General features: G+C 39.0%; 2 protein-coding genes across 6 annotated transcripts in view; one reads left to right on the plus strand and one right to left on the minus strand.

Moving 5' to 3' along the window:
- Window positions 1-3079, minus strand: part of ELP2 (elongator acetyltransferase complex subunit 2) — a 66399-nt gene extending 63320 nt beyond the window's left edge. Inside the window, exon 1 of one of the 3 annotated variants that reach the window (XR_013165173.1) lies at window positions 2796-3079. Coding sequence is in view for 2 of the 3 variants with exons in the window: in XM_077135608.1 (XP_076991723.1) it covers window positions 2796-2933 (138 nt within the window). In the remaining variant the exon portion in view is untranslated. The remainder of the gene's footprint in view (window positions 1-2795) is intronic. The other 2 variants (XM_077135608.1, XM_077135606.1) reach the window with 2 other exon arrangements.
- A 62-nt stretch (window positions 3080-3141) lies between these two features.
- Window positions 3142-23699, plus strand: part of SLC39A6 (solute carrier family 39 member 6) — a 36213-nt gene continuing 15655 nt past the window's right edge. For 2 of the 3 annotated variants that reach the window (XM_077135609.1, XM_077135611.1), the window contains exons 1-6: window positions 3522-3980; window positions 5587-6402; window positions 8002-8185; window positions 8974-9143; window positions 10344-10562; window positions 17910-18015. In XM_077135609.1, coding sequence (XP_076991724.1) covers window positions 5596-6402; window positions 8002-8185; window positions 8974-9143; window positions 10344-10562; window positions 17910-18015 — 1486 coding nt within the window. In that variant the 5' untranslated portion in view covers window positions 3522-3980; window positions 5587-5595. Of the gene's footprint in view, window positions 3347-3521; window positions 3981-5586; window positions 6403-8001; window positions 8186-8973; window positions 9144-10343; window positions 10563-17909; window positions 18016-23699 lie in introns of those variants that run through there. The other variant, XM_077135610.1, reaches the window with a different exon arrangement.

Raw genomic sequence — 23699 nt, forward strand, 5'->3', positions numbered from 1 at the left:
AGCTGTCCAAAGATGGATCTTCCAGACCTGAGTCAGCCCTTGGTTGGTGGTCACTGTGAAATTTACTCTTAAAATTTTATTGCTTTCTAATCAGCTGAGCCCCCAATCTTGGGATTTGTTCATATGAAACTGAACCCCACAAAGGATAGGCTAAGCCTACTTAAAATTATGCCTAAGCCTAAGCATCACCCCCAAGAGAACCTCTTTTGTTACTCAGATGTGGCCTCTCTCTCTCTCAGCCAACATGATAAGCAAACTTACTGCCCTCCCCCTCTCTATGTGGGACATGACTCCAAGGAGTGTGTGGACGTTCCTTGCAACGTGGGACAGAATGAGCTGGGACTCAGTACCAAGGGACTGAGAAAATCTTCTCAACCGAAAGGGGGAAAAGTGAAATTAGACAAAATAAAGTTTCAATGGCTGTGAGATTCCAGAGTCGAGAGGTTATCCTGGAGGTTATTCTTACGCATTAAATAGATATCAACTTGTTTAGTTAAGATGTAAAGGAGAAGCTGGAGGGAAGTGCCTGAAAATGTAGAGCTATGTTCCAGTAGCCATGTTTCTTGAAGATGATTGTATAATGACACAGCTTTCACAATGTGGCTGTGTGACTGTGAAAACCTTGTGTCTGATGCTCCTTTTATCTACCTTATCGACACATGAGTAAAACATATGGAATAAAAATAAATAATAGGGGGAACAAATGTTAAAATAAATTTAGTAGATTGAAATGCTAGTGATCAATAAAAGGGAGGAGGGGTAAGAGGTATGGAATGTATGTTTTTTTACTGTTTTCTTTTTATTTCTCTTTCTGAATTGATGCAAATGTTCTAAGAAATGATCATGATGATGAATACACAACTATGTAATAAAAAAGAATGATACACATATGTCAAAAGGACATAGGAACAAAAAATAAATTAAAAAGGACATAGGTCTAATTGTAATTAAAAGAAAATTTTAAAATATTACTTAAAATGAAAATAAAAGATATTTTCCAAAAAAAAAAGGACACAGCAACCAGCTAGAAGGAGATTCCAATGGCCAAATGTGGAACAAGTTCAGTATCAAATCAGTTAATGTTGATGATTATAATCCACTGAATAAAGCAGAAAGCCACACGTCCATAGTGATGTAAATAAATAAGAACAAAGGAAAAGCTACTTCTTACAACAGAATACCAATTGGTAAATGTTTTAAAAATGCTGGATATTACAAAAAACTATCACTTGATAATCATAATAGTAATAATTCATTCAGTTGAGAATCATAAAATAAGTGAGTAAAAGTTGGTTAAAGAACAGGATGTTTACATAGTCTCAAACTATCTCCCCACAAAATGATTATTAATTATAAAGGGAAAAATAATAACTTCACCACAGAGAAACCTGACAGCCATCACCCTAACCAACTGATCCAAGTTAACCTCACCAGCAAAAAGACAAACCAACATTGTGCATTTCTTTATATGATGCACTGAGAAGAACACAGTATCATTTCTATCACATTCCTCCCCAAAATGCATAATCTGGATCTAATCACGAGGAAACCCAAATTGATAAATCCAAAACCGAGGGACATTCTACAAAATAGATGGCCTGACTTCTTCAAAATATCAAGGTTACTAAAGACAGGGAAGGACTCAGGAACTATCATGGATTAAAGACTAAAGAGACATGAAACTAAACACAACTCATGATCCGGGGTTGGGATCTCCCAATTTTAAGAAAAAATTTAATTTTTTCCTATAAAGGAAATTATTGGGACAAAGGGAAAAATTTGAATGAGGTCTGTGGATTAAATAGAATGATTCCATCAACGTTAAAAAAAATGTTATTGCTTTCTCCTGTCATGCACAGCAAAATAAGAAACGAAAAGTAAGCTCAAGATATGGGAAAAGCAAATTAAGATATTTCATTTAAAAATTTGGATCTGCAAAAAAAGTTCACTTGAAGATAATAAAAATCAATCACATTAACAAAGCAGTGCAATAAGAAGTATATAATAGTCTTCTGCGCTGAGTTTTAGTTTTCAGCATTTCAGTTTTTACACTGAGATACAATATTACATTAACTATATAGCTCAATATTAGACAATATGAATAGGGCCATAACGAACTCTGGAGAGCATGCAAAAACTACCCACTTGAGAAGCTTGGTAGAGAAGAGCCAAAAAAAGAAATCAACTGACTGGATGAAAGGAAGCTAAGTTCAGGGAATAGGTTAAGTCCTCCTTACAAATAGTGTTTAGGACTCCCATCCCCTAGCACCCTTTTCCCAGATGGCACTTTTTAAAAAATGCCCACTCCTGTAGCTAAAATACAGGTAATAGTTCTTTGAAATTCATTACAACCAATGTTTATTACATACTGAGAGAAAAACAGAAACGAGATAGTATAACCAAAATTCATACCCAAATTCAAACCCTTTAAAATCCAAACTGACTTTTTAAAAATTTTTTCTGACTCTTAACAGAACTACAATCCCCACGGAAGGTGGCTTCAAATAAATTATCGTGGTTCGGGTTTCCGCGTGGGGCTATCAGGCCACTGATAGGACATGGGCCGCGATGACCCCAGGCTGACAGCGCGAAGGACCGCGAGGGACCAGTCCGCTGTACCTACGGGAGGCCCCCAGCCAGGGAGGAGCCAGCGGTGTACACGGCCTCCTCGGTCCAGAACGTCATCCTCTGCCCACTCCGCGAACGCCCAGCAGTGGGCGTCGGGAGAAGCGACCGCTAGCCCGCCTAGGTTCCCCCAGAAGCGCGGAGGTCGGGCATCCGACCACCCCTCTTACCTGAGGATCATAGAGCACGACGGAACAGGACGTGCCAAAGGCCAGAAGTCCTCCTGGCCCAGGGCTCCAGCTCAGGGCTCCTCGCACCCGATTTGGGCAGCAAAACACGTGAGATGTCTCCAGCACAGAGGCCACCATGCTGCTGAATGGTCAGTGGCCAAACCCCTAGCGCGCACTTCCGCCCTCCGAGCGGAACTACTAGCACGGCTGCCTCCCACGCTGCCGAAATCCAGTCCGCGTTCCGTAGGCGGCTGAGGGCGGAGCAGAGAAGGGCTCGCCCCTCGCCGGCCCCGCCCCCCACCCCCCCCTGCACTGCCCCACTCGAGCTGATCTAGCGCTATTACCGGGTTTCCGCTCCCATTTCCCCGACCGTAGCTCAGCACTCGAGCAGGCCCTCCGTCCCAGGAGCGAAGACCAGACCGTAGTGCTCGGAACCCTCGTGGAGAACCCGAGGCTCGCGTGCCAGGGCGGCGTCACACGGGGCTGGCCCGGTGACCCTGGCAAGCGAGTCTTGGCCCTCAAAGAGGTGAAGGGTCGCGCATGGGATCGAGGTAAGGTCTCCCAGCAAGTATCAACCCTCACAACTCGCCGGGACCGCGCCACTGTTTCTAGCTCTGTTTCCCCACCCCTTCCCGCCCCTAGGTGCCCCGCGGCTCCCTCGAACACACGGAGACACGGATCCACCTACTGGGGACCGGGTGCCGGGGCGGTACTGCGCATGCCCCGCGGTCATGGCGGGCGGAGGCGGTGATTCTGTGTTGCCCGTTGCGCGCGGCGGTAATTAGTGATAGTCCTCGTGCTCCCGGGAGGCGCGGGCCCGCGGGGCGCGGCTTCCCCGTGGCTGCTCGGCGGTATCCCGGATCGTGGGGAGGCCGACCGGAAGAGACTTGCGCTTCTCAGTGCCTTATAGAGGTTTCTCGGAGGGAGAAACCCCTCCGCATGCTCGGCGTCCGCGGGACCGCCTGCGGGGAACGGAACCAGCGCTTGGGGCGGAGTGATCGGACCGCGAAGCCGCGGATGAGTGAGTCCCGCAGGCTGACAGCGGAGCCCCGCGGGCAGGGTAAGGGGACCGCGGAGCCAAGAGGCCGGCTGTAGCGCGCGGCGGGCGCACGCTCGCCTTGGAGAGCCGCCCTTCCAAGTCTGGGATGCACACATAGGCTTCGGAGTCCACGAGGACTTATCAAGGTAATGGTCTATTCATTCCATACCATATTCGGAGAGGATACGGGCGTGTCTGAAACGAAAAAGCCCTTCAAGCAGAGTTGTGCCCTCTTCTTGCTTTGTTTTGTTTTTCCCCTCGCCGTTTTCTCCAGCCCTTTAACTTCGGCTTTCTTTTTCCCTCCAACGCACACCGACTTTCAGGGAAGGAGATCGCAGCGGCGCCAAGAACATCCTCTCTTTAGAGTCATGCAGCTGCTTGGAGCTGCCCCCGGCGCCATACGTCAGTTCTTGTCTTTCCCACCCATCCCGCTCCTGAATGATTTCTTAATGTTTATCTTGAAATAGGCTTCTCTCAGGGGTCTAGCTCTATGCTATTTTTTTTCTTATGCTATTTATGTACTTCCATTTCCCGCTGCTACCAGGATAAGCAACCAATGTACAGCACAACAGTTTGCCGAGCTTTTCCACGTAGTTCCCCTGGCTTTCTCAGTCACGCAGCAAAATAGGTATTAGCGGATTTCCAAATGAGTTAGCAAATATGAGAAACTGGTCCAAGGAAGGACAGCTGAGAGTGATAGAGCTAGGCTGCCATAAGCTGTTGCTGTCTCCCTCCAGAACCCTACCTAGAGGTCTTTTGTTTGTAGTAAATGAATTTGGTCTGCATTACCCTGTCACTAATATAGACATCTACTGGGTCATGGGCTATTAATCGATCCTCTTATCTGATTGCCCCTTCCTCTGTTTAACCGAATTCTGCTTTTCATGACCCAATTCTGTTCTGTTTCCTCTTTGGGGCTTAAGCCATTGATTCCAATCACTGTTGTGTGAACGAGTGATAGTCCGCGATAAATTTTTCACTGTTTTGTAGCAAAATGAGAACGGTATAGTGAGTTTTTACAACATTTAATTTCCTTAACTTTGAGAACTATTCTTTTATGGTGCAATCACTCAAACAAATGAGATTTATTTGTACAGACATGGAAGGATCTCTGATTCATTTGTTCAGTGGGGGCAAAAAAAGATTCCAGTTGTGTGTTTAAAGTGTATGTGTATTTGAGCATGCATGAAAAGTATCCTGAGGAATACACAAGAAACTTGCAAAATTATGTACCTTTAGGGAATGGAATTCAGGGAAAGGGCCCATACATTGATTTGTTTGCAAGGAGAGTTGTCTTTTTTTTTTTAACTTAAAAAAATATAATGTGAATTATTCTGAAATTGTCCTTTCTTACTTATTTTGGTGTTTAGAAGATTCTTTTGTGAAATTAGAATGTTGGTGGAGGTAGTTGAGTTTTGTTAAAAAATGAAATCATTGTTCTCAACAGAGTAAGAAATTGCCAATGTGGTTATGCCACCATGGATATCTCCTGTGTCTGAATTAGTGTTGCTTTTATGGTGCTAATGACAGCGTCTTTAGCGCTTAGCTGTTCTCAGGTTGTTTTGGCAATGCAAGAGTAGAACCTAGAACTATAGTTCTCTATCCATCACAGTACTTAGTACTGTACTGATTACACCAAATGATGCTCTGTAAGCTGTGATTATTTTATATGACACCAATTTTCAGCATGAGGTTTCTGAATTCAAATTGTTTTCTTAAGTAAAGGCAAGACTTTTTTTCTGTCTTCTCTAGGAAGTTGCAATGGCAAGAAGTTTATCTGTGGCCTTGATCCTGACGTTCACCCTGTCGGTGTGGTGTGTCACAAACCCCCTTCATGAACCAGAACCACCAGCTGCTTTCCCTCAGACTGCTGAGAAAATCCTTCCAAATTGGGAATCAGGCATTGATGTTGACTTGGCAGTGACCACGCAGCAACATCATCTACAGCAGCTTTTCTATCGCTATGGAGAAAATAATTCCCTGTCAGTTGAAGGGTTCAGAAAATTGCTTCAGCATATAGGGTTAGATAAGATTAAGAGAATCCACATAAACCATGACCATCACTCTGACCACAACCATCACTCTGACCACGACCATCACTCTGACCACAACCGTCACTCTGACCACGACCACCACTCTGATCACGACCATCACTCTGACCACGACCATCATTCTGACCACGATCATCACTTGCATCATAATCGTGCTGCTTCCAGTAAAAATAATCAGAAATCTCTTTGCCCAGACCATGACTCCGATGGTTCAGGTAAAGATTCTAGAAAAAGCCTGGGGAAAGGCGCTCATCGACTAATCAAGGATGGTGTTGGTGCTAGTGAAGTGACCTCAACGGTGTATAATGCTGTCTCTGAGGGAACTTACTTTGTAGAAACTATAGAGACTCCAAAACCTAGAAAAGTTCTCCCTAAAGATGTGAGCAGTTCCACTCCACCCAGTATCAGAGAAAAGAGCCGAGTGAGTCGGCTTGCTAGTAGAAAAACAAATGAATCTGTGAGTGAGCTCAGAAAAGACCTTATGTATTCCAAAAATGCAAATGAAAATACTCAGGAGGTAAGATGAGTCCTGTTCATTATTCTAGTAAATGTGCATACTTGTCTGTCCTGTCATTAACACCTCTGTCTTGTGAGAAGTTTAAAATAAAAATTGTAAGGTTATTGAAAAGGGAATTTTTTTAAAAAAATGAAAGATAAGATTTGTTCTTAATTAAAGAAAAGGGAATTTCTACCTTCTTTGCAAGGCGCTTGACTCAATGTGTACCTTTTATGTTGTAAATATTCCTGATTTTAAAGTTTGGGTATTAGTTCTTTGATAAGAATAGTGCTACTTGCTAAGATTTTTTTCTATGATAGAATTTTAAATTTATATGATAAGCAGATATAAAGGTGGGTTATTTTTGCGGAAATATTTCAAAGATGAATATTAATAATACAAAATGAAAAACATAAGCATTAGAATCCATGTTTTAGGGATTGATTGGTGTGGCAGAAGGGCTAAAAAATAGTGCCACTTCCTTGGAAGAGTGATCGTGACTTGAAATTAACTAAATTTACCTAAATTTGGAATGCCTACCAAGAACATCATTCTGGGTAAATGAAAAGGCTAGGCAGTGAGGGTCAAATTTCATGTGGTTTTAGAAAAGAATGGACATCCAGACCGTCCACCAAACGCCTTGGTAGAGATGTCAAGAATATCGAGTTGGTATATTTTTTTTTTTGCATGGGCAGGCACAGGAATCAAACTCGGGTCTCCAGCGTGGCAGGCGAGAATTCTGCCACTGAGCCACTGTTGCACTGCCTGTGTTGGTTTACTTTAATAAGCAAAAACTCATTCACACCAGCATATGTCCTAATTCTGGAATAATCCTCATCATTAAACCATAGCCACACCGGTGATGAAGATTGCTCTGAGTAGTATTAGCCAAGAACTGGGAGAGTTTAAAATATTTTTATAGAAGATGAAAAACTGGTCTACAGCCAATTCTTTTTTGTGGGGAGGGGGAGAGTGGGTTGCATAGAAGAGATTCTCTTCAAACTAAGCTTGTCATCTAATTAAATCATTGAAAACAATTACCTGCCAGTACAGGTTTGTTTTATTAACTAGCTTTGCCCTCCAGAATAAGTAATCTGCATTGCTTAATATTCTCTCATTGTAGGTCATTATTTTGCCAGGTATGTGGACAGAACTGAGCTAAGTTTTTGCAAGTAGAATCCTTGTTGGAAGAGCAACACGTCTTGGGCTTGTTTAGGCCAAGTACGATAGCATTAGTACTAACAACATATTTCTCAATCTCTAATGAACACCATCTGAAAATTAAAGCTCATTTCCTTAATAGGTTTATACAATGAATTTATGGGCTTGTGAATGTCCATTTATCCCCAAGCTTTTTCCACTTGAGGTTTTTCCCCTGAACATGACTGGTGATGTAATTACTTCTTCCAAGAAGTGGGCAGGAGATGTGGGATACCACCATGGTAACATCATTTCTCCAGGTAGCTTGAGGCCAGTTGCAAAATTCTAAAACAGAAGTTGATTTTAAATTGCAATTAAATAGCTTCGGTAAGGAAAGGGTGTTGTGTTATCAAACGACTCTTTTTGAATTCTGTAGTGGGAATGCCTTTTGGTGATTTTTCACTGCTTTGTTTCCTTCAGTGTTTTAATGCGTCAAAGCTGCTTGCGTCTCATGGCATGGGCATCCAAGTTCTGCTGAATGCATCGGAGTTCAACTATCTCTGCCCAGCCATCATCAACCAAATTGATGCTAGATCTTGTCTGATTCACACAATGAGTGAAAAGAAGGCTGAAATCCCTCCAAAGACTTACTCTTTACAAATAGGTAGAGTTACCTTTTTTATGGAAAAATAATTTCCAGTAGATACATTTATGTTGTGATTTTCTTCATCTCAACCTCTTTATTATTCAACATAATTTCAAATATATCAACAAAATTGATAACTGCTCTGAATGCACAGAAAGCAAGTGTTAAACCCCTGCTCTTTTTCTTTTTAAAGCATAAAACTTAAATTACAACTTGTCTGTCATTCATCCCACAGGTAGTGTCAGGGTCATCCAAAATTTGGATCTTTTTTTAGATGATGTTTGGAAAGAGGGTTAAAGTCAGTCTCTGCTGCTTAGGGCCCTGATTCTGGTATGGTCTTACTGATGAGACACATTGTTCAAAAAGTATGAAGAAGAAATAATTGCTTTGTTTACTAGTGAAATTAATGAGTACCTGGTTTCTTTCTCTTTTCTCCATCTTTTTCTCTGTTTTAACTTTTCTCTTTTCTCATTCATAATTTAACTGTTATGGGAGTTTGAAAGCTCAGTTTCCAACTGAGCTAGAAACTACCCCCTTCCCCCTTTTATCCCATTACTGGCCTGAAGAATTTTTCACTGGGCTTATTTTCTTTTCCTGTGGGGTTCTTAAACATCAATTAGATTGCCAGTTCTAGCCAGCAACAGGTTTCTTAGTTATTGCTCTATTGTCAAAGTCCTATTCACAATGAATCTGTAACTCTTGCTTCCCTGCTTTATAAGTTATTTTACGCTGCTTTCCAAAATAATCTCTTCCAAAGTTTATCAAGCAAGTGACTTTCCTTTACTCTCTTTTGTTTTGTTTGACAGCTTGGGTTGGTGGCTTTATAGCCATTTCCATCATCAGCTTCCTGTCTTTGCTGGGTGTTATCTTAGTGCCTCTCATGAATCGGGTGTTTTTCAAATTTCTCCTGAGTTTCCTAGTGGCACTAGCTGTCGGAACATTGAGTGGAGATGCTTTTTTACATCTTCTTCCACATGTAAGTACAGTAATTTGATTAGTGTATTTTCTAATTTTAGGATTGGAAATATATATACTTTTTGGTTTGTCCTAGGATTCTTTATATTGATATAAACAAAAGGTTAAAAATTTGATGTAAGGAAGCTGATTTTAGAATATATATGGTAACTGAAAGCTGAGTTTTGTTCTAGGTCTCAGTACATGTTCATGTTTTTTAGCTTTTCTTTTCAAGAGAATTTACTAAGTCCAAACCTAATTTGACTTTTGGAACCTTATTAATAAAGGAAGACAAGTTCTGCTCAGATATTAGTACTGTGACAAACTGCAACAAATTAAGTTAATTATCTGCTTACTTGTTATTAAATGTGAAGAGTTTTGCTTGAGTTAAATTCACGTGTATATTTAGAGAGTTACACTAATAACTCATAATAATATGGATGAATTCTTGAATAAAGCAGTTCTGGTAAAGTGAATCTACTTTTCCATTAAATATGTGGGATAGGTGCTTAGGCAGAAAATATTTAGATCTCGTTTTTTTAATTTCCATAAGAGGTTTGCAGATAAGTGGGAAAAGGAATTCACTCTGTTCCTAGAGCATTACAAATCGCCTCACACTCCATTTAGTGGTGAAAGAAAACCATTTTGCTATGTCATATTCCCTGACCAGAAGGTGTCGTGTTCAGCAATACCTGCTGCCTGAGACCACATGTGTGGGGGGAGTGTACCCTGTGACACTATCTCACCTCTCTTAGTGTGTTTCACACCTTATTCCCCAACAGCAAGGCTCTTGGGGACTAAGAGACTAAGTTTCTTGTAAGCAATCCGATATTACTGGCATGAGCTTTTCAGTTGGGGCTAGATGCCATAGGTACTCTGCTCCTGTTCGTGTAGGAGTTCCTTGTTATTTGTGGTCATGGTAGCTTGTCAAATATTGAAAATGCCCACATCATTATGTTATAAAAGTCGTTGGGGAATGTATCTGTGTTTACAGTAAACAGATCTACTTTAAGTGCTGTTGTACATTATACACATATTCTGTATAACTAGCTGTCCTGTCCATTAGTCATTTTATTTTTTAATTTCCTATACTTTTCTTCAGCTCTGATGCATCCCATTATTTGCCTAATTCTAAATGATTTCAAATTTCTTATTATTTTAGCCATTTCTGCTAACATATGAAACTAATTAATTTATAAAATACATATTATTTTGCCTTTAGTCTCATGCAAGTCACCACCACAGCCATGCCCATGAAGAACCAGCAATGGAAATGAAGAGAGGGCCACTTTTCAGTCATCTGTCTTCTCAGAACATTGAAGAAAGTTCCTATTTGGACTCCACATGGAAGGGTCTAACAGCTCTAGGAGGCTTGTATTTCATGTTTCTTGTTGAGCATTTACTCACATTGATCAAACAATTTAAAGATAAAAAGAAAAAGGTAAGAAAAAGTACACTGAGTATTTACTATGCATCAGACATTTATTCAGAGTAGTACTGTTAAGTAGATTGTTAGAATTGGTTGTCCAGTGTGTACGATCCTCATTTGAAAGGGGATTCAATGCCCTTTGAGCTATTTTTTGCTCTAGAGGCATTCATAGAAAACAATTCTGTGTCTTGATAACTCTGGAGCGTTCAGCCTTCAGCATTCCTTTCAAATACATTGAAGGGTAAAAAATGCAAGGGTAAACATCTGTATGAATGACCAAAGAAGGTATAGGCAGGGCCTTGAAGAACAGAAGCAGTGTGCTATACTGTCAAACTTTATTGGTGGTTATGATTTATTATTGTGTGATTAAAACTACATAATAACTTTTTAAGTTATAGTTACAGTAAGTTGAAATTATTCACATAATAACTGAATATCCTGTTTTATTTCAAAGGTTATATGACTTTCAAGATTTGCCCCTTTGTACACTGCTGCCAGAAAATAGGGTGAAGCCAAACAATAGGCTCTTTATTCTCTGGTAAAAATACCTTTTGAGTTGTCTGTGGTTGTCTCCTTTTATCTGATGTGATCAGGCAAGTCAATCAAAAGAGTCCTTCATAGTGGAGACTCTTAAATATAACACACATCTTAGGCATTTAAATTTAACATATTTGAATGCACATACTCTTGTCTTTGATCTTGACCAAGATTTTCTTTGAGTTGGAGTATTATATCATTTTTATTCTATAGCCATGTTACTTCATCTACAATTTCCAGGTTTTTTTCTTTAAAATTGAGCAAGAGGCTGTACACTTGTAAAACCCTTAAGAGTGTAGATACTAGATTTTTTAAAATATTTTTATTGAGAAATATCCATAAACCTATAGTCCAACCATATTATACAATCAGTGGCTCACCATATCATCACATAGTTGTGTATTCTTCACCATGACCATTTTTGAAACATTTGCATCACTCTAGAAAAAGAAATAAAAATAAAAAAAAGAACTCATACATCCCATTCCTCTTACCCCTCCCTCTTATTGACCAACAGTATTCAATCTATTCAATTTTTACCCTTTATCTCCCCCTATAGTTTATTTATTTTTTGTCTTTTTTTTACTTATCTGTCCATACCCTGGATAAAAGGAGCATCAGACACAAGACTTTCACAATCACACATTCACACTGTAAAAGTTATATAGTTATACAATCTTCTTCATGAATCGGGGCTACTGGAACACAGCTCAACAGTTTCAGGTACTTCCCTCTAGCCACTCCAATACACCTTAAACTAAAAAGGGATAAATGTATAGTGCATCAGAGTAACTCCAACATAACCTCTTGACTCTGAAATCTCTCAGCCACTGAAACTTTATTTTGTCTCATTTTTCTCTTCCCCCCTTTTGGTCAAGAAGGCTTTCTCGCTCCTATAATGCAGGGTCACAACTCACCCCAAGAGTCCTGTCCCGTGTTGCAAGGGAGATTTATACCCCTGGGAGTCATGTTTCACGGAGCAGGGAAGGCAGTGAGTTCACCTATCAAGTTGGCATAGAGACGCCACATCTGAGCAACAAAAGAGAGTCTCTGGAGGTGACTCTTGGGCATAATTATCAGTAGGCTTAGCTTCTCCTCAGCAGGAATAAGCTTCCTTGGAATGAGCCCCAAGATTGAGAGCTCAGCCTATTGAATTGGTTGTCCCCACTGCTTTAAGAATATCAGAAATTCTCCAAATTGGGGAAATTGAATATTTCCTCCTTTCTTCCCATTCCTCCAAGGAGACTTTGCAAATACTTTTTTATTTTCTGCCCAAATTACTCTGGGATATATCGGAGCATCACACTAACCTGGACAAACAAGATCTCATACCCTATTCAAGATTCCATGTAATTATGCTGTTCAAGTAAACTGACTACAGCAGTTAAATTAGATACTGTGCTACCCAGAATATAAATTTTGCACCAACTAAACATCTCTCCCTTTGGTCTTGCGCAGACGGTGAAGTTTGAAAATATGGGCCGTATCATCCTTTACCCAGCATTCTGATTTACCTTAGTCCTATCTAGGTCAGCTTTATTCATATTTCTAGACAAAGTCTGATCACCTTTTCAATGTTTTTTAACAGTTACTGAATAGGGTAATGCTGACTTTCATAGCTTCACTGCTCTGTCTCTGAGTCTCAGGTGTCACATAAATGCATTTTCAGAGAAGAACTAAGTTATATACAAACATCTCAGATACTAGATTTTTGAAATTGTAAAAATTGTTGCCTTACATAATTTGGTACTTTTCTTTAGCGCTTACCTTCGAGTCTTTCAAATGCAATCAGATTAGTTTTCATAGTAGTAACTATTTTCATCATTTTGTAGTTCAGGCAACATATAACTAAATTGTGCAATTATAATAGTAAAACTGGTATGAAAAGATTTGAGAACTGCCACAGCTGATTCTGAGCATAAAGCCTCATTATGGGAAGCAGAAATGCATATATGAACTAGATAGTGGCTTCCTGATCCATCCTATGAATATTTGCACTTGGGATTTTACATTCACTAAAATTCACATTGTAGATTTTGAGCCCCATCTTTAGTGGATCTAAATTTATAGAGAAGAAATAAAATAAGGATAGCTATTCATTGTTGATCTATGACATTATGTTCTTTGTGTTCGTTGTCATAATTACTTCACTTGGACTGGTTTGAAGATACATCCTACTTTATGGTCCCTGGAATTATTCTCACCTTAAAAGATAATCAATTTTAGTTTTGGGGGGTTTGCTTTGCTTTTATTTTTAACTATTTTTCTGGTTCTAATGCCATAATTTATTTAACATTCTTATTTCAGTTTGGTTTTTAAATTTTGCTTAAAGATAACTTTTGTTTAAACTGGCATTCTTTAACCTAGAACTCTATCAGATCTCTGTCTAATACAGGACAGTTCTAATTAGTGGGTTGTGAAATCAATTAGTGGCATGACCAGTATTTTTAGATATACAATGTGTTGTAAAGTATTATTTTATAAGATTCACTTAGATTATTTGTATTAAGCATGCATATATGTTTGTGTATGTTTGGAGTGAAATATAAATTTATTTATGACAGTGGCTCGTAGTCAAAGAAGTTTGATAATATCTACACTAAAATAATTATCTCCTAGCCCTTAAGAATCAGGACTTGTCTGTCTTGTTTACTGCTTTATTTCCAGTGCCTAGCATAGTGGCTGGCACAGAGTAGATGGTTGATAAATATGGGTAAGAAACATTGAAGAGCAAGTAAGCATAATTTGTGGACGAAGACTGACCATAGAATTTTTGCAAACATTCCATGTTCTCTTCCCTTTTCAGAACATGTTGCGTTTGTCTTTGGTCAAGGGCATCCAGATCTTAGTGTTACTTAATTAACAGTTTTTCATCTCAATTTTATTCTCTTAAAAAGAAGAAAATATTCATTATATGGTGAGTGTTGGGAGCTCTTCAGGCTCATAACAAGGCATTTTACATAGAATTTTCCTTAAGAGATCTGTCCTGTACGCCTGTGAGATTCTCTGTATGGTATTAGGTCACCTGTCCCATAAGTCAATCTGAAATCTGCATTCAAATTAGGATTCCATCTCATATTTGATAAATGTAGTTAGACCTTTGTATAGTTCAGCCTCAAACTTTCTACAAGTAAAAGTTATTGCTAATGCCAGAAACCTAAGAATCATCTGTGATGTCACCCTCCTTGTTGCTTGCTGTCATTCTAGCCAAGCTGTGATTATCTCTCACTTGGACAACAGCAGTTGCCTATTAAGTTGCCTGACCTTGCTGTTTTATTTTCCCCTTCTCCCAATCCAGTTTTCTGAGACAGAATGATGTTTACATGAAAATTTAATGAGGTTATACTCTACTATTTCCTTCAATGACTTCCCGTTGCTTTTAGGGCAAAGTCCACAACTCTTAACCTGGTTTGGATGGTCTGGTCTTCTTGAGTGCCTCAAGCTCATCTCTGGCCACCCTCTCTCTGACCTACTCAGCAGCCACCTTGCATTTCGTTCCCCTCCAGAACAAGGCTGCCCCTTTTTGCGTCAGGGCCTTCCCACCTGCTAGTCTTCCTGCCTGGAAAACTGCCTCCCCCAGCAAACTCCTGCACATTTTTAGGTCTTATGTAAATATGACTTTCTCAATGAGGCTTGTCAGGTCTTGTTATTATACATTTGTTTTTACACATTTTCACAGTACTATGTGGTTTTCCTTTATAAAATGTATTGAGTATTATACTTGAAGTGTATAATCATTGTCAATATTGTGGATAAGCTCCATGAGAACAGGGACTGTTATATTTTGTTTTATGTTTTCTTGACAGCGCTTGGCATAGGGACATTATAGGCCTTTAAGCAATACTTACTGAATGAGAGAATTGGTTAAATTATAAATTCTAAAGAGAGACGTTGCCCAAAGAGAAATAAAGCACCAACAAAAGTGATTTAAGAAACCCTAAGTTCATTTATTTACAAATGTTTAAGTACTTTCTCTGTTTAAGACATTACAGTAGGTATTATGCTAGGAGTATAAAAAATTGTCATTACCTTTAAAAATTGTCACAACCTAGGAATGTACAGATACATGCTGTTAGAGCTGTAATCAAATCTCAAGTCGGGTAGTGTGCCAGTTTTAAAGTATTATGTACCCCAGAAAAGCCGTGTTTTAATCTTGATTCGCTCTTGTCAGGGCAACCATTTCTTTTAATCCTGATTCAGTACTGTAGGTTGGAAGCTTTTGATTAGATTATTTCCACAAAGATGTGGCGAGCCCAGTTGTGAGGTGACCTTTTGATTAGATGGAGATATGACTCCACCCATTCCAGGTGGGTCTTGATTAGTTTACTGGAATCTTTTAAAAGAGGAAACATTTTGGGGAGAGTCAGAAACAGCAGAAACCTCAGTGCCCACAGAGAGCCAGTAGAAACTTCAGAGCAGAGCTGACACAGATGTTGACACTTAGAGAACAGAGACACAGATGTTTGGAGATGCTTGGAGCCCAACAGACGTCACTATAAGATGTTGAGCAAGCCAAAACCTAGAGAGAGCCAAGCGAAGCCAAGAGATGAAAGCCAGCCCCAGAGAAGCAAAGCAAGGAACACCCACAGAATCAGAGGCTGAAAACAGCAGAGCCCAGGAGCAAGGGACCAGCAGATGTCAACCACAGTGACTTCCCAGCTGAGAGAGCTGTTCTGGACAGTATCAGCCTTTCTTGAGTGAAGGTAGCCTCTTGTTGGTGCCTTAATTTGGATACTTTCACTTCCTTAGAACTACAAACTTGTAACTTATTAAATTCCCCCTCTTTAAAAGCCATTCAATTTCAGATATATCACATTCTGGCAACTTACAAACTAAGACTGATTTTGATACTGGAGAAGTGGGATGCTGCTGTGGTTTGCAAATACCAAAATGTTGAACAGCTTTTTAAATGGCTAAGGCGAAGATTCTGGAAGAGTGTAAAGATTTTGATAGAGAAGGCCTGAATTGCTATGAAGAGACTGTAGGTAGAAATGTGGGCTCTAAGAACACTTCCTAATAAGGCTTTAGACATAAATGATACACGTGTTGTCAAAACTTGGAAGGAAGGCGTTCTTTGTAGATGGAAGGCAGAATTTGAGAATGAAAATTTGGATATTTAGCGGAAGAAATTTTCCAAACTAAACGTGGAAAATGCAGTCTGGCTGCTCCTTGTAGCTTATAGTAAAATGCGAGAGAAAAGATATAAGTTGAGAACTGAACTCTCAGGTACAAAGAAAACAGAAATTGGTGTTCTGGAAAATTCTGGGCTTCCAGAAAATGAGACCCCTGTGAGTAGGGCCTCATGTGAGGATTTATCCAAACAACCATTTACAGGACAAGCAAGGTTTTGAGATAGAATTATCCAGGAAGGATTTGTGAAAATCCTTTTGTCTAATGGGCGTGATCCCAGCGTGTACTGCATAGAAAGCCAACAAAAGTGTTGTGAAATCTGTTTAAACCAAACCATTGCCAGTCTGGACTAAAAGGGGCAAATTGAAGGAAAAATAACTTCAGATGCAGAACCATGGAAGCTAAGAGCTAAAACCAGGAAACCTAGGACCAGGAGAGTGGACCCACCCAAGTACTTGGAGAGAGTGTGTTTGCCCTGAAGGCAGGGAGGTGGGCCTTCCACCTTACTATTCTGGAAGAGTTTGCCCCATGCCTTGGAGAGGGTGAAGCACATTCCTTTGGGGATTGGGGAGAGCCTGGCTGCCACCACATTGTTCTGAACGAGGGGTTGAGAGTGTCCCTGGAGATGGCAGAGAGCCCTGGTACAGGCCTGATGTTTAGAGAGGTGTAGAACCAAAAAAAAGGTGGTTTCCCCAGTGTCCCGCAGGGTTGCATTTAGAGAAAGTTGGGCACTGTGTAGGCCCTTGAAAAGGGAACTACCACTTTCTAAAGCCTTGAGGATAAATGACTCTCAGACTTTGAAATCTAATGGAGTTTGCCCTGCTGGTTTTAGGAACTATTTGCGTCCAGTGACCCCTGTTTTCTCTTGTTTCTTCCTGTGGCAATGGAAACATATATCCTGTGACTGTCCTCCTTTGTTATATTGGAAGCGGATAACTTACTCTGAGTTTTACAGGTTCAGTGCCAGTTCTCTTTCAGAGAAGATAATTTTTTGCCTTAAGAACAGACCATGCCTATAACTGACTTTGATGAAATTTTGTACTGGTTTTAACTTTTGTATTGTATTTGTAAATTTGTAACTTATTAAATTCCCACTTTTTAAGAGCTGTTCCAGTTCTGATATATCACATTTTCCGGCAGCTTACAAACGAACATGGGGTGATTTCTTAAGTAATACTCAGAGATACCACATATAAAAAAACACGTTATTTGTATGATAATTTTTACTATGGTCTTCTACATAGTAGATAATACGCAGACACCATTGTTCAAACAGTGACCTTTATGCATTGTAAACGTTGTTTGGATTTGGGGAAGGATGATTGATACCTCAAACATGTTTTTGGGGTGGTTAAAAAGTCTAGTTTTCCCAGAGGATTCTATGTTACCTTTGTACAATCCATACTTAAAAACCTAAGCAACATTCAGGAAAATTAATATGTGAATTTTCTATATCTATTTCATATTATTGAGGAATTAATTCTTTAATTTTCTAAGCAACTACTATGCCTAAGATACATACTAGGTGCCGTGCAAATAAAAGTACTCGCCTTGCCTTTGAATGGTTTTTGTTCCAACAAAGATCTTGTATTCTGTTACCTTTTTCTGTATCTTTTGCTTAACTGCTTATTTAAAGCTATACACATAAGCAAATCAAAGTTTTTGAAGTATTGCTTTCTCTTCTTGTTTTAGAATCAGAAAAAGCCTGAAAATGATGATGATGTGGAGATTAAGAAACAGTTGTCCAAGTATGAATCTCAGCTTTCAACAAACGAGGAGAAAGTGGACACAGATGACCGTAAGTCTTCGTCAGTCAGTCTCGGGTCAGGAGGGAGCTTTAAAATTGCTCTGGGATTTGCTGGCAGCTTGGACTATCTGGAAGAGAGGGACCATTTCCTTTTTTTTTTTTTTTCCTGTAATACCTCTTTTTAAAATTTTTTAAATTGCTAATAGGTTTATTTCTATGTATATTTCTTTTTTTCTGTAATTTTTATTTTGATGTAAATTCAGGTTTATAGAAAAGTTTAAGACTAGTACAAAGGATTCCTATATACCTTTCACTCGGATTCCCCAGTTATTTTATCACATTTATTTACCCTTTATTTTCTCTTTGTATACACAATCACATTTTTTTCCTAAACTGTTTGAGAGCAAGTTACATGATGTTCCTTTGTTCCTAAATACTCCAGTGTGGATTTCCTAAGGACATTATCTTGAATAACCACAGTGCAGTTATCAAAATCAGGAAATTGACTTTGATAAGATGCCATTCTCTAGTCTACACATCTCCTTAGCAATATTTTTACAATTCTCTTAATAATTCCCATATAGCTGCCCCCAGAAAAAAATTGATCAAGAGTACAATACAGGATTAAATCTTACATTTAGTTGCCCCTCATTCTAGATGTCTGGGTTTTTTCATTATTAAATTGATGATTAATTGGATTAGTTTTAGCAAGAATACCACATAATGGTATGTACGGTCCTTGTTCTCATAGTGGTATTGTGTCCTTTTCGGTGATGTGATGTACAACCTGATACGATCCTCCTTGTCTCGTAAGATTGTCTACCAGGTTTCTCTATTGTGCAGTTGATATTTTTCCTGTAACTTAATGGTTAGCTGGGCATCTCTTGTGGTATAGGCTCAGTTAAGGATGAAGCTCCTCATGATAATCTTTGAGATCCTGTTGTGCCATCCACTGTCCCCCATTGTTCACTCTGCTCCACCCATGCTGGCCTTTTTATCCTGTGAGCATGCAAAGTTTGTCTCAGGGTCTTTGCATTCACTGTTCTTTCTGCTTGGAACCTTCCCCTTCCAGATTCATGTAAATTTCTCTTCCTGTCATTTAGATCTCAACTCAGATGTCTGCCCCTCTGAGGCCTTCCCTGATAACCCAAATACAACAAGTCTCCCAGTCACTGTCCTTCATAGCATTCTTTTCTGTTTTCTTCCCATGTTACCAGTTCATCACACTGCTTTTACCATATATGTGTTTCTTTGTTGAGTGCTTATCTCCCCACGACAACATAAGCTCCTTGAAGGGAGAGGGTCATACTGTACTATACCTTGAGTGCCTGGTGGAGTGGCTGGCACAGAATAGGTATGCAATAAGTAGTTGCTGGCTGAGGGGAGAGAAAAATCATATTGCTTATGCTGCCTTTTTATAGGGCCTCTGGTTCAACAGACTTTCTCTAAAAAGCAAGAAAAATGTTCTCACTATTCTTCTTGCATTTAGTCCCTCTTCAACATTTTTAATGGATTCCAGTGAAATGTATAACAGTAAGAGAAAATAGCTGCCTTAAAACTGGGCCACGGATCTTAGGAATGTTCCCAAGAAAATTGGTACCAGTGTACAGGAAAAATTTTAAAACTTTATTGTTGCAGTTTACGTTTCTTTGCACAAATAGATAATAAATGCTTCTTGGTGATGATTTCAGGTTCTTCTCTTTTTCATTGAATTTTGTATTCAAAAATAGGATGCCAGGTGGGATTATGCATGTTTACTTTTAGTTCCACTTCTCGATACTTTATAAATTTTTTCTTGAGTAAACACATGCTGCTTTTATAACCAGAAAAAAAAGGTCATCTTTAAAAATGTAGGGAACCCTCCCCCCTACATGGGACATGACTCCCAGGGGTATAAATCTCTTCTGACATTGTAGGATTTAAAAAGACTTAAAAGGGAAAGGTTTTCTTCATGTGAATATATAATACATCTCCATAAAGGCAGAGGGTTAGGGCTCTTGAAGAGATACTTAACATATTATTTTTGTCAATTAATATTCCAAATTGAGGATTTCCAGAACAGATATACGAATTAAGCGTAGTCCCAGGGACATGATTCCGTCAACTAGAACTACTAGTATTAGATTACCTCCTGAGGTAGTGCCTCATTATCTTACTCAACAGGAAGCAACAGATACAGGATGAGCTGTTCCCAAGGTGTTCTGGGTAAGGCTCCAAGCAGAGAAAGTCTCTGGGGAGAGAGCATGCTGGGCCCTGCCCACTGCCTTCCTACTTTATCTGTTTAATAATATGAATGAGACTTATTAAGCATGTTTTTTGTGTCAGCTGCTTTCAAGTGTTTTCTCACTTAATCCTCATTCCAGTTCTGAGGGTAGGTTATTATTAACCTAATTTTTCAGAAAAGGAGATCTCACTTCAAAGAGGCTAAGCCATTTGTCTGTGATTGCAGAGGTAGGAGTAGGGCCCATCTGATCAATGTCTGCGTTCTCTTCATTCCCTGCAAGAAGTGCTGAAATCAACAGGAGGCATCTCAAGGAAAGCAAAGAGAGAGAAAAGAAATTTGTCTCCTTTTCTTTCTCCTTTCCTTCCTTCTTTCCATCTTTCCTTCCTTCCCTCCCTCTTTGATTCCCTTCTCTCCCTCTTTCATCCCTCCCCTCCCTTTTCCCTCCTCTTCTTCTCTTTCTTCCCATACAATTCAACTTTTAAGTGTCAAGTCTAAGGAATTTTGGCAGCATATAGTTACATAACTATTACCACAATCAATTTAGAATATTTTCACAACCCCCCAAAATTCCCCTATGCCTCCTTGTAGCCACTCCCCATCCCTAACCCCCAGCCCATGGTAACTACCAATCCTATTTTCTGGCCCTGCCATTTTCTCTTATAAGATGTCATATAGATGATATCACACATTATAAGTCTTTTAATGTCTAGCTAGTTTTACATAGCACCATGCTTTTAAGGTTCATCCGTCCTTTTGCATGTATCTGTAATTTGTTCCTTTTTATTGCTGAGTAGTATTTCATCTGCATGGATGCACCATAATTTGTTTATCCCTTCCCTAGTTAACAGACATTTAGAGTGTTTCAAGTTTTGTTTTACTATTATAAATAAAGCTGCTAACATTAAAAAAAATGTTTCAGAGGCTGAGAGATTTCAAATAGAGTTGAGAGGTCATTCTGGAGGTTATTCTTACGCAGTACATAGGTAGCCCTTTTCAGCTTTTGATGTATTGGAGTAATTAGAAGGAAATATCTAAGACTGTTGAACTGTAATCCAATAGCTTTCATTTTCTAAGATGGTTTAGTAACTGTGGAGCTTTTAGTGTGTGTGAAATAAAAGAAAAAATATAAATAATGGCCAGGGGTGGGGGAAGTATGGGATGTTTTGGGTGCTCTTTTTTCCCTTTTTTTTTTTTTTTGGAATAATGAAAATGTTCAAAAATCAATTGTGATGACAAATGCACAGCTATATTATGATAGTGTGAACCACTGATTATACAATTTGGATGATTGTGTGGTATGTGAATATGTATTTCCATAAAATTGCATTTTAAAAAAATATAGAGAAGTAGAAGAAATTAAGGGACAGTCTGAGGGGAATTACTACAGGTTAATGTCTAAAATGTATTCTTAATATCAATTGATGAGACCATTTAATTTCTAAAATTCGTTAAAACCTATTGATATTTTTCAGCAGTAATGTTCAGTTCTTAAGGTATATGTGAGAGAGTCGCCATACTTTAAGAACTTTGTTGACTTTCTCAATAGAAATGTTTGAAATATTTCTAAGTACGTTAACAAAACCTTCTGACTTTTGTTAAGATGTCAGTTCTACTCAAATTTATCTACAGATCCAACAAAACTATCAAACTGCCAAAAAATTACTCTACAGACTTGGAAAAGTTAGTTAACAAATTTATTTGGAAGGGAAAGGCGTCTCCGATAGCAAAAAACATCCTAAAAAAGAAGAATGAAGTGGGAGGCTTTAACACTTCCTGATTTTAAAGCTTATAAAGCCATGGCAGTAAAAACAGCATGGCATTGGTATAAAGATAGACATATTGATCAATAGAATAGGTTGAGAGTTCAGAAATAGATCCTCAGATTTATAGTCTTTTTATATATCTATATTTTTTTTATTGAGAAATCTTCACACACATACATTCCATACATGGTGTACAATCATTGGGTCACAGTATCATCACATAGTTTTGTATTCATCACCATGATCATGTTTTAGAACATTTGTATCACTCCAGAAAAAGAAATTAAAATGAAAAATATTCATACATACCATACATCTTTCCCCTCCCTCTCATTGACCACTACTATTTCCATCTACCCAGTTTATTTTACCCTTTCTCCCCATATTATCTATTTATTTTTTTATCTGTATTTTTTTACTCATCTGTCCATACCCTGAATAAAAGGAGCTTCAGACACCAGGTTTTCACAATCACAGTCACATTGTAAACATATCTTTATACAGTTGTCTTCAAGAATCAAGAGTACTGGAACACAACTCAACAGTTTCATGTACTTTCCTCCAGCCACTCCAATACACCATAAACTAAAAAACGATATCTTTATAATGCGTAAGAGTAACCTCCAAGATAACCTCTCGACTCTGTTTGAAATCTCTCAGTCAGTGTAACTTTATTTTGTCTCATTCTCTCTTCCCCCTTTTGATCAAGAACGCTTTCTCAATTCCTTGATGTTGGGTCCCAGCTCATCCTGGGATTTCTGTCCTGTGTTGCCGTATTTACCCCCCTCGGAGTCAGGTCCCATGTAGGAGGGAGAGCAGTGAGTTCACCTGCCAAGTTGGCTTAGAGAGAGAGACCACATCTGAGCGACAAAAGAGGTTCTCTGGGAGTGATGTGTAGGCCAAACTTTAAATAGGCTTAGCGTATCCTTTGAAGGAGTAAGTTTCACTGGGGAAGATCCCCAGATTGAGGACTCAGCCTGTTGATTTGGTTGTCCCCACTGTTTGCAAGAATATCAGAAATACTCCAGATTGGGGAAGTTGAATATTTCCTCCTTTTCTCCCCATTCCCCAAGGGGACTTTGCAAGTACTTCTTTATTCACTGCCCAAATTACTCTGGGATATCTTGGGTCATCACACTAACCTAGACAAACCAACAAAATCTCACACCATATTCAAGATTTCATGTACTTTTGGTGTTCAGCTAAACTGACCATACAAGTTAAACTAGGAAATGTACTACCCAAGATACAAGTTTTGCACTCTCCCTTTAGTCTCACACAGAAGTTGAAGTTTTAAAATATGGATGATAATATCCTTTACCCTGTGTTCTGATATATCTTAGTCCTGTCCAAATCAGCTTCATTCATATCTCTACTTGAAGTCTAATTACGTTTTCAACTTTTTAAACAGTTCCTGTATAGGGTATTGCTGACTTTCGTAGCTTCAGAGCTCTAACTCTTGAGTCTCAAATGTCATATAAATACCCAAAGTTTCTGGGAACAATCATGTTATATACAGTTAGCTCAGAATTTAGAATTAACAGTTACAGCTCCTGAATATATGTGACTGCTGTAAGAGCTTACAATCTAGGACCCTTACATTAGGCCCCAACCTGACAACCCATGCTCTCAACTTTAATTTACTGAGTTTTTATATTCTAGGTAGTCCATATGATTGAGGCATAATATTTGTCTTTTTGTTCCTGACATTTCATTCAACATGCAGTCCATAAGGTTCAGTCACCTAG

The sequence above is a fragment of the Tamandua tetradactyla genome, chromosome 18, assembly GCF_023851605.1.
Source record: "Tamandua tetradactyla isolate mTamTet1 chromosome 18, mTamTet1.pri, whole genome shotgun sequence".
NCBI classification, from domain to species: Eukaryota; Metazoa; Chordata; class Mammalia; order Pilosa; family Myrmecophagidae; genus Tamandua; species Tamandua tetradactyla.